The sequence below is a fragment of the Sapajus apella genome, unplaced genomic scaffold (assembly GCF_009761245.1).
Source record: "Sapajus apella isolate SASKATOON/1434 unplaced genomic scaffold, GSC_monkey_1.0 scaffold51, whole genome shotgun sequence".
Taxonomy (NCBI): Eukaryota; Metazoa; Chordata; class Mammalia; order Primates; family Cebidae; genus Sapajus; species Sapajus apella.
This window is the reverse complement of record NW_022436991.1, coordinates 13,897,749-13,911,094: the sequence shown is the minus strand read 5'-3', so window position 1 is coordinate 13,911,094 and position 13,346 is coordinate 13,897,749. Positions and strand designations below refer to the sequence as shown.

General features: G+C 49.2%; 1 protein-coding gene across 7 annotated transcripts in view; it reads right to left on the bottom strand.

The window, feature by feature from the left end:
• Positions 1-13,346, bottom strand: part of KIAA0556 (KIAA0556 ortholog) — a 227,904-nt gene that overhangs the window by 117,128 nt on the left and 97,430 nt on the right. For all 7 annotated transcript variants that reach the window (XR_004258216.1, XM_032243026.1, XM_032243027.1 and 4 more), the window contains one exon: positions 8,487-8,618. Coding sequence is in view for 6 of the 7 variants with exons in the window: in XM_032243026.1 (XP_032098917.1) it covers positions 8,487-8,618 (132 nt within the window). In the remaining variant the exon portion in view is untranslated. The remainder of the gene's footprint in view (positions 1-8,486; positions 8,619-13,346) is intronic.

Here is a 13,346-nt window from a genome sequence, read left to right as displayed (position 1 = left end):
TGAAACAGCACCCTTTATCTCTCAAGCTACTGACTGTTCTTTTTTTTTTTTTTGGAGACAGGGTCTCACTCTGTCACTCAGGCTGGAGTGCAGTGGCATGATCATAGCTCACTGCAGCCTCCACCTCCTGGGCTCAAGTGATCCTCCCACCTCAGCCTCCCAAGTAGCTGGGACTACAGGTATGTGCCACCATACCCAGCTAATTTTTTGTGGAGATGGAGTCTCCCTATGTTGCCCAGGCTGGTCTGGAACTCCTGGCTTCAAGCATTCCTCCCACCCTGGCCTCCCAAAGTGCTGGGATGATAGGTATCAGCTACTGCACCCAGCTGCCACTGACATTTTTGAAGACTCCAGGCCAGTTGTTTTGTAGACCGTCCCCCTCAATTTGGGATTGTCTGGCTGTTTCCTCATTGGATTTCACTTTTGAAAAACATTTTTCATCGCCATTTTCAGTTATGGATTCACTGAGGAGATATTTGGCTAAGGAGAGGTTCTATCATTGTTTAAAACATTATGAAGCATAATTGATGGATGGTCACCTCTGAACACCTTGCTCCCAGGCAGAACATCAATAATATTCACAACAGACTGTGGTACACTCTGAAGAAAACCAGGTGAGTGCAATGTTCCGCCTGTGACTGTGAATTCTAAGGAACAAGAAGTCATGAGCCTGGGCTTCCAGCAGGGGCTTCCCCGAGGCCGGGGCGAGCAACATTATTCCTTTATTCCTCAGTTTCCTCAAACTATGACATAAGTTCTAGGGAATGAAAATTCCTGAACTTAACTCACAGGGTTAACATGGTGATGGATGTTACACGCTCACCACAGTGCCTGGTACTCAGTAAGTGCTCATTTAATGTAAGCTCTTATTATCATTTAAAAATAACATCCAGTCAAATCTCTCGTGTATTGTTTTACATCTTCAGGCCAGGCGCAGTGGCTCACACCTGTAATCCCACACTTTGGGAGGTAGAGGCAGGAGGATCACTTGAGGCCAGAAGTTCGAGACCAACCTGGGCAATAAAGCAAGACCTTGTATCTCAAAAAATATATATATATTTTTTTAATTGGCCAGGCTCGATGGCTCATGCCTGTAATCCCAGCATTTTGGGAGGCAGAGGCGGGTGAATCACGAGGTTAGAAGTTTGGGACCAGCCTGGCCAACAAAGTGAAACCTCATCTCTACTAAAAATACAAAAAATTAGCCGGGCATGGTGGTGTATGCCTATAATCCCAGCTACTCAGGAGGCTGAGGCAGGAGAATCACTTGAACCCGGGAGGAAGAGGTTGAAGTGAGCAGAGATTGTACCACTGCACACCAGCCCGGGCGACAATGCAAGACTCTGTCTCAAAAAAAAAAAAAAAGTTAAAAATTAGCTTGGCATGGTGGCATGTACCTGTAACCCAGCTACTTGGGAGGCTGAGGTGAGAGGATCATTTGAGCCCAGGAGTTCAAAGCTGCAGTGAGCCATGATTGCACCACTGCATGGGAGACACAGCAATACTCTATCTCTTTAAAAAAAAAAATACATATATATATCTCACAGCTCACTGCAACCTTGAATTCCTGTACTCAAGTGATCCTCCGGTCTCAGCTTCTCAAGTAGCTGGGACTGCAGGTACATCCCACCACACCCAGCAATTTTTTTAAAATTTGAGTTGAGACAAGCTCTTGCTATGTTGCCAGGCTGGTCTCTAACTCCTGGGCTCAAGGCACCCTCCCGCCTCTGTCTCCCAGAGCGCTGGGATTACAGGCATGAGCCACTACACTCGCCCTGTGGTTTTCCTAGACTCTCATGGAGTCCATCTTACGGCACAGCTGCTTGGCTATGGAAAATATCCCCAGCTCTTCAGGGTTAGGGTGCTGAAAACTGATCTTACCATTTCGTCCTGAATAGTTAAGAGAATCCTTTCTCTGTCTGCACTGCTTACAGGGTGAGAATGTCTGCATGCATTGAGAAAGGAACAGTTAAAACCACAGGGCTTGGTGCTGGTGGGAGATTTCGTATCCTAGGGACAAGCACAGAGAACGGGGCATGGTAAAAGCAACTTCCCTTCCCCGACGGGGCCTGGCTCTTCTGTTGATCTCCCTGCCTCCCATCTCTCTCCTCACTAAATCACCCTTGCTCCTGAAGTGGATCTGATCGCTCTCATCCCTGCTATATCAACACCATTGCTGGCACACAGCCAGTCAATGGACCAGGATCCAAACTCAGGCCGCCAAATCCCAAAACAGGGCTCCGAGCCACAGAGCTGTATGGCAGTTGAGTAAGTACCAGTGTAGAGAGATAGCTATGGTATGCTGTTGGGTTTTTTAAACAATGGGAGGCTGGGTACAGTGGCTCACGCCTGTAATCCTAGCACTTTGGGAGGCTGAGGCGGGTGGATCACCTGAGATCAGGAGTTCGAGACCGGCGTTGCCAACATGGCAAAATCTCATGTCTACTAAAAATACAAAAATTAGCCGGGCATGGTGGCATGTGCCTGTAAGTCCCAGCTACATGGGAAGCCGAGGCAGGAGAATCGCTTGAACCCAGGATGCGGAGGTTGCAGTGAGCCGAGATCTCACCATTTTACTCCAACCTGGGTGACAGAGCGAGACTCTGTCTCAAAAATAAATAAATAAATAAATAAAGAGGCTGGGTATGGTGGCTTAGCCCTGTAATACCTGGAACTTCGGGAGGCCAAGGCGGGAGGATTGCTTGAGTCTAAGAGTTCAAGACCAGCCAGGGCAACATAGTGGAATATGAGACCCCATCTCTACCCAAAAAACCCCAACAATTAGCTGGATGTGGTGGTGAGTGCCTGCTGTCTCAGCTATTCGGGAGGCTGAGGCAGATTAATCGCTTTAGCCCAGGAAGCAGAGGCTGCATTCAGCTGTGATTGTGCTACTGTACTCCAGCCTGGGCGACAGAGCGAGACTCTGTCTCAAAAAAAAAAAAGGTGGGATAATCAAATAGCATGAAGAGTATAATCCTATTTACGTTAAAATAACCATTAAAAATGTTAAAAAGGCACGTACTCAGAGGTCGTTTATGTGGTAACCCCAAGCACTGGAACTGCCTTAAGTCTCATCACTGGAACGAAGGAAGGAGGATGGAAGGGATTTCACGCGGAGCCGGGCTGGGGGTGGGGTTGAGGTGGGCTGGCCAAGGATGGTGCCCTTTAGTTGCTTATAAATGTCAATAATAACAATGACTTTAAGACACTGAACTGTTATTGTGGGAAAATACCCAAGTCACCCCATGCCACCGTCCACCCAACGGAGAGAATGCTCAGAAGGCATTCCAGAAGGTATCAGCGTGGCCCAGTCTTCCTGCCACCTGTCATGCTCTCAGGGACTTCAGAGGTAACTAAACTTGGGAGATACCACTCACTGGGAATGAGGCGGGTCTGGGATATTCTGGATCAATGATGGCGTCTTGGATATAATGAAATACGCCATTTTTAGTCCAGATGGTTATCTACCCATTTACTCACAGTAATTATCTCTGTGGCAGTGGGATGATGAAAGGACTTTTGTTTTCTTTATACCATTTGATTTTTTTCTTTTTTTAAGAGACAGGGTCTTGCTCTGTTACCCAGGCCGGAGTTCAGTGGCATAACCATGACTCACAGTAGTCTTGTCATTTGAATTTTTTGGTATCAATCATGTATTATTAGAAAATAAGTATCACAATTTTTTTTTAATGTACACTTTGTCCCATTCCTGGTACATCAATGGAGACAATATCTTTTTTTTTTTTTTTTTAAGTTGGAGTCTCGCTCTGTCGCTCAGGCTAGAGTGCAGTGGCTTGATCTTGACTCACTGCAACTTCCGCATCCTGGGTTCAAGCAATTCTCCTGCCTCAGCCTCCCAAGTAGCTGGGATTACAAGTGTGTGCCACCACGTCCAGCTAATTTTTTAATTTTTAGTAGAGATGGGGTTTCACCATGTTGGTCAAGCTGGTCTCGAACCCCTGACATCAAGTGATCCACCTGCTTCCCAAAGTGCTGCCATTACAGGCGTGAACCACTGCGTCCAGCCAGAGACAATACCACTTAAATGGTGAACACAGCATTCACTGCATCGTACAACCATTTCCCCAGGAAAGCCAAACATGACGAAGACTTGGCACTTTGGTGGAACTCTCTGGAAAAGGGTATCTTCTTTTCACCAGAGATGTAAAACAGCTCAAACCCCATGACGGCTTCCCCTTAAACTTAAGAGAATCCCATATCTTTACTACTGCCCCGAGCAAGCCCCCTGCAATCTGACCTGTGGCTGCTTCTCTGACCTCACCTCTACTTAAGTGTCACCTCATCAAAGGGAAGCCCCTGCACCCTCCATATAAAATAGCAGCCCCTAACCATCTTTCTCTGTCCCCTTCCTGTTTTATTTTTCGTATCAGCCCTGTCATCTCCTGACACATGATATACTTATCTTCTGCCTTATCCTCAGCGTCTGGAATGGCGCCTGGGATGGTGGCACACTGGAGCACACACACCTAAGTAAAGGGACAGCTGTTCCTCAGCTCTAGTCACTGTTGGTGTATAAGAACGTGGACCCCATGCCTGGGCAAGGTGGCTTACACCTGTAATCCCAGCACTTTGGGAGGGCGAGGTGGGCAAATCACCTGAGGTCAGGAGTTCGAGACCAGCCCGGCCAACATGGCAAAACCCCATCTGTACTAAAAATACAAAAGTTAGCTGGGTGTGGTGGCGCACGCCTGTAGTTCCAGCTACTTGGGAAGCTGAGGCAGGAGAATCAGTTGAACCCGGGAGGTGGTAGAGGTTACAGTGAGCTGAGATCACACCACTGCACTCAAGCAAGAGTGAAAGAGTGAGACTCACTCCAAAAAAAATGTGGACCCCCAAACCTACCAATTTTTCCAAGAAGCCCCAAATTCAGATTTTTACATAGACTCTCCTCCTGATTCTTAAATGTCAGCTAGTGGGTTGGGTGTGGTGGCTCACACCTGTAATCCTAGCACTTGGAGAGGCTGAGATGGACGGATCACAAGGTCAGGAGATCAAGATCATCCTGGCCAACATGGTGAAACCCCATCTCTACTAAAAACATAAAAATTAGCTGGGCATGGTGGTGGGCACCTGTAGTCCCAGCTACTCAGGAGGCTGAGACAGGAGGATCACTTGAACCTGGAAGGTGGAGGCTGCAGTGAGCTGAGATCACGCCACTGCACTCCAGCCTGGGTAACACAGCGAGATTCTGTCTCTAAATGAATGAATGAATGAATGAATATGTCAGTTAGCAATTCACATCTTTTAAAAGCAATGTACAAGTCAACGGGGTGGAGGCCAACAGAACATGTCTGCAGCAAGCCGGCCTGTGAACTCAGAGAAGCCACGAAATTGAAGTTCACGGAGGATGTGACTGAAGACGAGAGGCTGGTGTGCTTCAACATTGAAGGTCAGATGAAAAGTACATATGCGGACACGCATTTCCTTTTGCTCCATTTCAGGCTGCACTGGCAAACAGTGTGAGGTGGCTGAGTACGTCTAGCCACGTGCCTCTTTTTTTTTCTTTCCCCGTTCAGATTGCATCTCTTAAGGCTTCTGCGTTTGCCGAAAACTGGCGTTGCCATTTTACTCTTTCACTTTGCAGGAAAATAACTCCAAGGGGAAACTGACTGTGAAGCCTTATGGAGTGCCCCCTCAAGATGGGGGGAAAGAAAGGAAAGAGAGAAATATAATCAAGCACTCAGAGTGGAGACAATTAAGTGCTGGTGGAGCAGCAGCCATGCCTATGCGGAGCACGTGCGCAAAAGCATGCCGATGGGACTTGGTGCTGCTGCCTCGTGCTGCAAGGAGCTTGGAGGTCGCAAAGGAAGGGCTGTATGTTAATTTCACAAGAGGTGCCCAATGCTTGATCAAGGCAAACTAACACGGCCTCTGGCTTGAAGCACACACACATCTGGGGCCGGGACTGTAATAGACTGCGGGGGGCTAAAAACCAGCCTCCCAATTAAGAGAAATGGATGGCTGTTTTGCACAGACTGATCCTGAGCAGGGGGCTGTTTGGTGCAAAAGCAAATTGTCTGTGTGTTGTTTGGGAGCTGAGTTTTAAAGGTAATTAAGTCCACAATTCTGCCTACTGTTTAACTCCACTTTAATGAACTGGGCAGAGAAACAAAGTTGTTGGGTCATTCCATAGAAAAGGAGATTTATGTTCTGTTTTAGGGAAACAAAAATTTCCAACATATTCTCCAGGTTTTTTGCAACCAGGGTGTGAAACAAAGTGATCCTTGATCTTCACCTGTCTTTCCTTTATCAGCAAATAAGGAAGTACAAGCATGCGACCAAAATCGGAGGGACATTTCCCGGACTGCATTCCCATCTCCTGTCAGAGTCCTTCTCATTTCACAAAAGTGACACGCAGAAGCACGACTCTGCCTTTGTGGTGACACCACTGAATCTGCAGCTGGGGCCCGCAGGTAAACAAACGCTGTCCCGGCAAACGGGGCAGGGTCTGGCTTAGCAACCTGCCTTTGACCTACCACCTCTTGGTAATTTTGCTTCTACCTAACTATGGAGATGATCTACTCATTCTGCTTATAAAAATAATGCCCTTGGAGTAAACCCCAACCAACCACTCCCACCTCCGTCCTGGCCCAGGCCTGTTCTGCCCCAGTGCACATAACCTTCCTTCGTTCTATATCCACCTTGTTCACACTGTGCCTGCATCCTGCTCCTTAAACAAGCCTGGCCTCGTGCCACTGCACTTCCTGCTTTCTGTGTCTGGAATGCCTTTCTCATTGCTCCTTGTGAAGACACCTTTTTTTTTTTTAAGACACAGTGCCGCTCTGTCACCCAGGCTGGAGTGCAACAGTGTAATCTTGGCTCACTGCAACCTCTGCCTCCAGGGTTCAAGCAATCCTCCTTCTTCAGCCTCCTGAGTAGCTGGGATTTTTTTGAATTATAAGTCGAGATGGGGTTTTGGCATGTTGGCCAGGCTGGTCTTGAACTCCTTACCTCAGATGATTCACTCACCTCGACCTCCCAAGCTGCTGAGATTACAGGTGTGAGCCACAGTGCCTGGCCCCAAGCCACTCCCAATCCATCAGGTTTCAACTGAAATGTCATGCTGGAAAGAGACCTTCCTTCTCTCTATTCTCTCTATCCTGGCTAACACTGCCTCCTCTCCCACACCATCTTACTGTCCCATCTTTCTCCTCTGCTTTCTTCAGAGAACGCGTTGATACCTGAAATGATCTCATTGTTTATTTCTTGCTTTCTTCTTCATTGTCTGTCTCCCCTTCGGAATACAAGTTGCTTAAGAACAGGCACCTCTCTGGATGGGCCCATGCCTGTAATCCCAGCTACTCAGGAAGCTGGGGGGTGAGAGGATGGCTTGAGCCCAGGAGTTCAAGGCTGTAGTGAGCTATGATTGTGCCAATGCACTCCAGCCTAGGTGTCTTAAAAAATAATAATTAAAAAATGGCCAGGTGCACCGGCTCATGTGTATAATCCCAGCACTTTGGGGTTGGATCACAAGGTCAGGAGTTCAAGACCAGTCTGGCCAATATGATGAAACATTGTCTGTATTAAAAATACAAATACTAGCAGGGCTCAGTGGTGCGCGTCTATAGTACCAGCTCCTTAGGAGGCTGTGGCAGGAGAATCGCTTGAACCCAGGAGGCGAAGCTTGCAGTGAGCTGAGATTGCACCACTGCAGTCCAGCCTGGGCAATAAAGGGAGACTCCATCTCAAAACAATAATAATAATAATAAAATTAAAAAGTATAAGTACCACTTCAATTTTGCTCATTTCTGAATCTCTGGTGCCTAGGACAGAGCCTGATGCTCAGTGAGAGATGTTTAACAAATGCTTTTGGAAGGAAGGCCTGGGATATACTTCTACAGTACAAAGGATTTCAGGAATGAAACGGAAATCTGAGGGAGGGGAGTAAAATGTCCTGTTGTCAACCTCGTAAGCTGCTAAGCTGACACGGACTCCAAGCTAAAGCTGCACAGGCCTCTAGGTTTTTAAACACATGGCTCCTGCTGCCCTGGGGGTGGTATTCAAAACACTTACCAGTGCATGTCAAGACATTTGGATGGGCTGAGTATCAGCTCTCCTCCGTGCCCTCACCAACTTGGCCCTCAAACCCCTACCCAGCTTTTAGGACCCGGGAGAAATGTCACTACCTCTGGGAAACCTTCTGGGATCCTCTCCCTCCTCTGTCCTCGCCATGCTCTGCCCCAAGCTCTCTGTATTCTCTCGCTGTACAGAGACCGTGGGCTGGTGACCCTTAGAGGTCAGACCCCAGCCTCACTGACCCCTGGACACTGGGTGCCTCTAAATGCTGACCTCCCAGCCCAAGGTCCGCTCAGCAAAGTATGTGAAATAAACGCAACAGTGAAGGCGCACAGCGGCGAGTGAAGGGCAGAATAAATAACCGTCAGAAAGTGCCCCTAGGGGCCACTGCAGCACTGAGCTTCACCGTCCTTCAGGTGCCCCGAGCTCAAGGCCAAGCCCATCCCTACCTGCGGACGAGCCTCAGAAGTGTCGTGTGCCTGGACAGTCACATCCCCACACAGCTCAAAGTCTTCAGAATAGTCCACAGGAGGTTCGATGTGGAGCCGCGGGCCAGCTTCTGTTCTGATCTGCACAGATTTCTGTACAAAAAATTCAGAACATTTCAGATAGGGTGGAATGAGGTCTTTATTCCTCTGCAGGGCAGGGACTGGTGCTGGAGAGGTGCGGCTGGGATCTACAGGCTTAGATATCATGGGTGATGTGCCTGCATGCAACAGCAGTGGAGTCGTGATGAGCAGAAGCCACAAGCCTCCATCTCATCTGGGCCAGCAACGGATGGACCACGCCACCTCGCTCAAGAGTCTACTGCTTCCTGCTGTCAAAATATGTGCAGGAAAATTTTTAAAAGTAACTTTTTGGTTAGAAATTATTTTTCTATTTTTTTTGAGACAGGGTCTCACTCTGTTGCCCAGGCTGGAGTGCAATGGTATGATCTCGGCCCCTTGCAACCTCCGCCTCCTGGATCCAAGCTATTCTCCTGCCTCAACTTCCCGAGTAGCTAGGACTATAATCACCCGCCACCACGTGGTGAGTTTTTTTGTCCTTAGTAGAGAAGGGGTTTCACTACGTTGGCCAGGCTTGGTCTAGAACTCCTGGCCTCAAGTGATCTGCCCAAATCGGCCTCCCAAAGTACTGATATTACAGGCATGAGCCACTACACCTGGCTGGTTGGAAATTCTTTATTAGTAGGCTGTTAGTAGGTGCTAAACTTCTCAAAAAGGGATTTGTGGTCAAGGTATGGTGGCTTACATCTGTAATCTCAGCATTTTGGAAGGCCAAGACAGGAGGACCACCTGAGGCCAGGAGTTGGAGTCCAGCCTAGGCAACATGGTGAGACCCCCATCTCTACAAAAAAATTTAAAAATTAGCCAGGTGTGGTGGTATGTGCCTGTTGTCCCAGCTACTCGGGGAGGCTGAGGTGGGAGAATCGCTTGAGCCCAGGACTTTGAGACTACAGCGAGCCAAGATCTCACTACTGCACTCCAGCCTTGGCGACAATGTCAGACCCCGTCTTTTTTTTTTTTTTTTTTTTTTTTTGAGACGGAGTTTCGCTCTTGTTACCCAGGCTGGAGTGCAATGGCGCGATCTCGGCTCACCGCAACCTCCGCCTCCTGGGTTCAGGCAATTCTCCTGCCTCAGCCTCCTGAGTAGCTGGGATTACAGGCACGCGCCACCATGCCCAGCTAATTTTTTGTATTTTTAGTAGAGACGGGGTTTCACCATGTTGACCAGGATGGTCTCGATCTCTTGACCTTGTGATCCACCTGCCTCAGCCTCCCAAAGTGCTGGGATTACAGGCATGAGCCACCGCGCCCGGCCTCGTCTTTAAATAAAAGAAAAGTGGGGAGCTTTGTGATCAGACTTGTTTGGGAAACCCTGGCCTATCCACATATACTGCGGATATCCTAGAATGAAACAGAATGGAACATTTCTCAAACTTTCTGGACTGCAGACACTCTGGACTGGGGCATCTCTTCCTTCTAGCATTCCTCAGATCATTCTTTGAGAAGGAAACTCATTGGCCTGGTGTGGCATATTACAGACTGCTCCCCAGTGTCCACTGTCCCCTTCTTCTATTGCCCGGAGTTTCCAGATGTGCACCTGGAGACCCAGCCTCCCCTATAGCTAAGAGGAACCACGTGAACACGTTCTGACTCATGAGCCGTGGGCGGGAGGGAGGGACGTGCATTCTATCTTCCAGGTGTCTCCTCAAAGGGCTGGGGGCCAGCCTTGGAGGCCCTGCAGCTTCTCCTGCCAGCTGGAATGGGGAGGTGGGAGTGAGCCGACTGGTGCTGGGGGGAGGAAAGCAACATCTGGAGGATGTCAGAGTAACAGGGGTTCCTCAGTGACCTCATGGAACAAGGGAGAGTGCTCCCATCTATGCAGTGTTGTGTCAGAGACAACAGCTTTTGTGCTGTTTAATCCACTGTTATTTGTGTCTCCCTGCTGGAGCAGCCAAACCTGTACCTTAACTGATATACGTGGCACACAAGGTTCCCTACGATGTGGCCACAGCCCACCTTCCTGCTCTGATTGCCGCACAGACAACCACACACCTGATAATCGGGCTAAGCGAAAGGGCTTCTGGGGCTGCGAGCATCCAGGCTGGGTCCTTCGGGAAACACCTCCCTTGTTTTCCTCTGGGACCCGTTTTCCTCCCAACCCTCAGTCCACGTGTAGCCCCATGGTGGGGATTTGAGACAGGCCTAGCCAATCTACCCATCCTGCCCTCACAACACACTATGACCAGCCAGTTCAGGGATGGAAGCTAAGGCAGCCAAGGAGAACAGCCCTGGATTCCTGTTAGAGCCGCGAGAAAGAGGTGCTCTCTTCTTGCGGGATACAAAGCGGCAGGGCAGTCTGCCAGGAGCTGCTGGGGACCATTCTGTCCCTAACAGAGAGAGCAAAGAGAACTGAGAGGCTGAAGCAGAGTCCCCATGGGTTTTAGAACCCCTGGATCCAGCCACACCTGAAGCAAGCCCCACTGAAATATTCTCTTTTTTGCGTAAACCAACGTGAAGAGGATTAAAGCTATTTTTAACAGTCTTGGCCCTCCCCTGTACCCTAAATTCTCCCACCCCTGTGCCTTTGCTCATGCCGTTCTCCCAATCTGAATGCCATTCTCCCAAATCTTCTCCATGCATCCAAATCCTATCTAGCTTTGGAGACAATGCTCTCTGCCTACCCAATACCTGTTCTCTGCCTGACTCTATTGAGGTGGCCATGTGCCCCACTAAGATGGTCACATTGCTGGGGGCCCTTGCAGCCAGGGTTGGCCAGGAGATCCAGGTGTGGCAATGCCAGTGGTTAGAAATCCGTAAGGCGGAGCTTCAGAGAAAACTGTTTTCCGGGTAATCAGGAGAGACTCAGTGCAGACAGGACTTCTGCCTTTACCCTTCTACCCTTCTTCCTGACTGGAATGTGGATGGGATGTTTGGGAACACAGCAGCCATCTTGTGAGAATGAGGAAGAAAGCCACACACCAAAGATGGCCCTGTGAAACAGAGGAACTGGGTTCCTGGTGGCATCACCCACCCAAGCCACCAGCCTGCCTCCAAATTCCTTATTCACAAGCGACGAAAACAGCAGCGGCGGTCTCTAAGCTGCAGCAACAAAGATTCTGCTGCAAGCAGCTCAACTGTCTACCATTTGGTAACCCACTCCGGGCACTTGTCACTTTTGCGTTTCTGTTACTGCGGCTCCTGTGTGGTAAAGGACCTGGGTTCTACACTCAGGTAGTCTGTACAATTCCTGGAACTCGGATGCTTATGCCCTGTGTGAACTTGAGCAAGTCACCTAGCTTTCCTGAGCACTGGTTTCCAAATGTGTTAAAACACATTTGGGCCGGGCACGGTGGCTCAAGCCTGTAATCCCAGCACTTTGGGAGGCCGAGGCGGGTGGATCACGAGGTCAAGAGATCAAGACCATCCTGGTCAACATGGTGAAACCCCGTCTCTACTAAAAATACAAAACATTAGCTGGGCATGGTGGCGTGTGCCTGTAATCCCAGCTACTCAGGAGGCTGAGGCAGGAGAATTGCCTGAACCCAGGAGGCGGAGGTTGCGGTGAGCCGAGATCGCGCCATTGCACTCCAGCCTGGGTAACAAGAGCGAAACTCCGTCTCAAAAAAAAAAAACAAAAAAAACAAAAAAAAACCAACAGGAAAAAAAACGGCACTCATGAATCTTCATCAGAGAGCTGCCGCAAAGATGACACAGAGTGCCGCAGGTGAGCTCTCGGCTGGGGCTTCGGCGCCGCGGGGCTGTGCCTATTTACGTGGCATCTACTCTGCACAGGTCACCAGACTGCCTCTCAGGCGTATGTTTCATTCAGCAAAGCCCCCTAAAGCAAGCCAACCATGTCCTCTGGTAGTGAACCAGAGAAACTGCCACCTGCTCCGAGGCTGGGGATAAAGCTGCCTATGTTGGGCTCAGTAAGCAGGGAAGCGAGGCAACCAGGGTATGGTATGTAAAGGAGCCTCACTCTCAGACACCGACCTGCTCATGCACAAATCCCAGCATGAGGCTTCCTTTAATGTTCTGCCCCAGGGGCCTTGCTTACCTTACCCTGTCCTGGCACTGTTACTGAGAGACAGAACAGGACACAGACAATGTGTGTGAACTCTAAGACTCACATAAGGGGTACTCAAGGGTAATTAGGGGCCGGGCATGGTGGCTCACACCTGTAATTCTAGCACTTTAGGAGGCTGAACTGGGCGGTTCACTTGAGGTCAGGAGTTCGAGATCAGCCTGGCCAACATGGTGAAATCCCGTCTCTACCGAAAATACAAAAATTAGCCAGGTGTGATGGTGGGTGCCTGTAATCCCAGCTACTTGGGAGGCTGAGGCAGGAGAATTGCTTGAACCTGGCAGGTGGAGGTTGCAGTGAGCCGAGATCGTGCCACTGCACTCCAGCCTGGGCAAGAGAAAAAAAAAAAAAGGATTATGTCTCTGGAGGATGAACTGGGGAGGAATTGCCCTAGAAAACGCAATTTCCTAGAACTGGTCCTTGAGGCAGCCAAAAAAAAAAAAAAAAAGGCGGGGGTGACAGTGGTGGTAATTAGGGCATGCATTTCCCTTGAAGCCCTGAAGTTAGAACCTTTCCCCCTACAATATTCAATTCCCTGCATGTTTAGTAACATAAGGATTATCTAGATGGTGAAGAAAATGATGTCAGAATCTTACTGACATACAGTACTCTAGCAGTTTGGACAGAACTCCTTTCTGATCCAAGTTCACATGCCCCGCTCTCCCATCAGTGCTTTCACACTATGTGCCATGTCCCTGGGTGCCACTCCAAGCACTTAG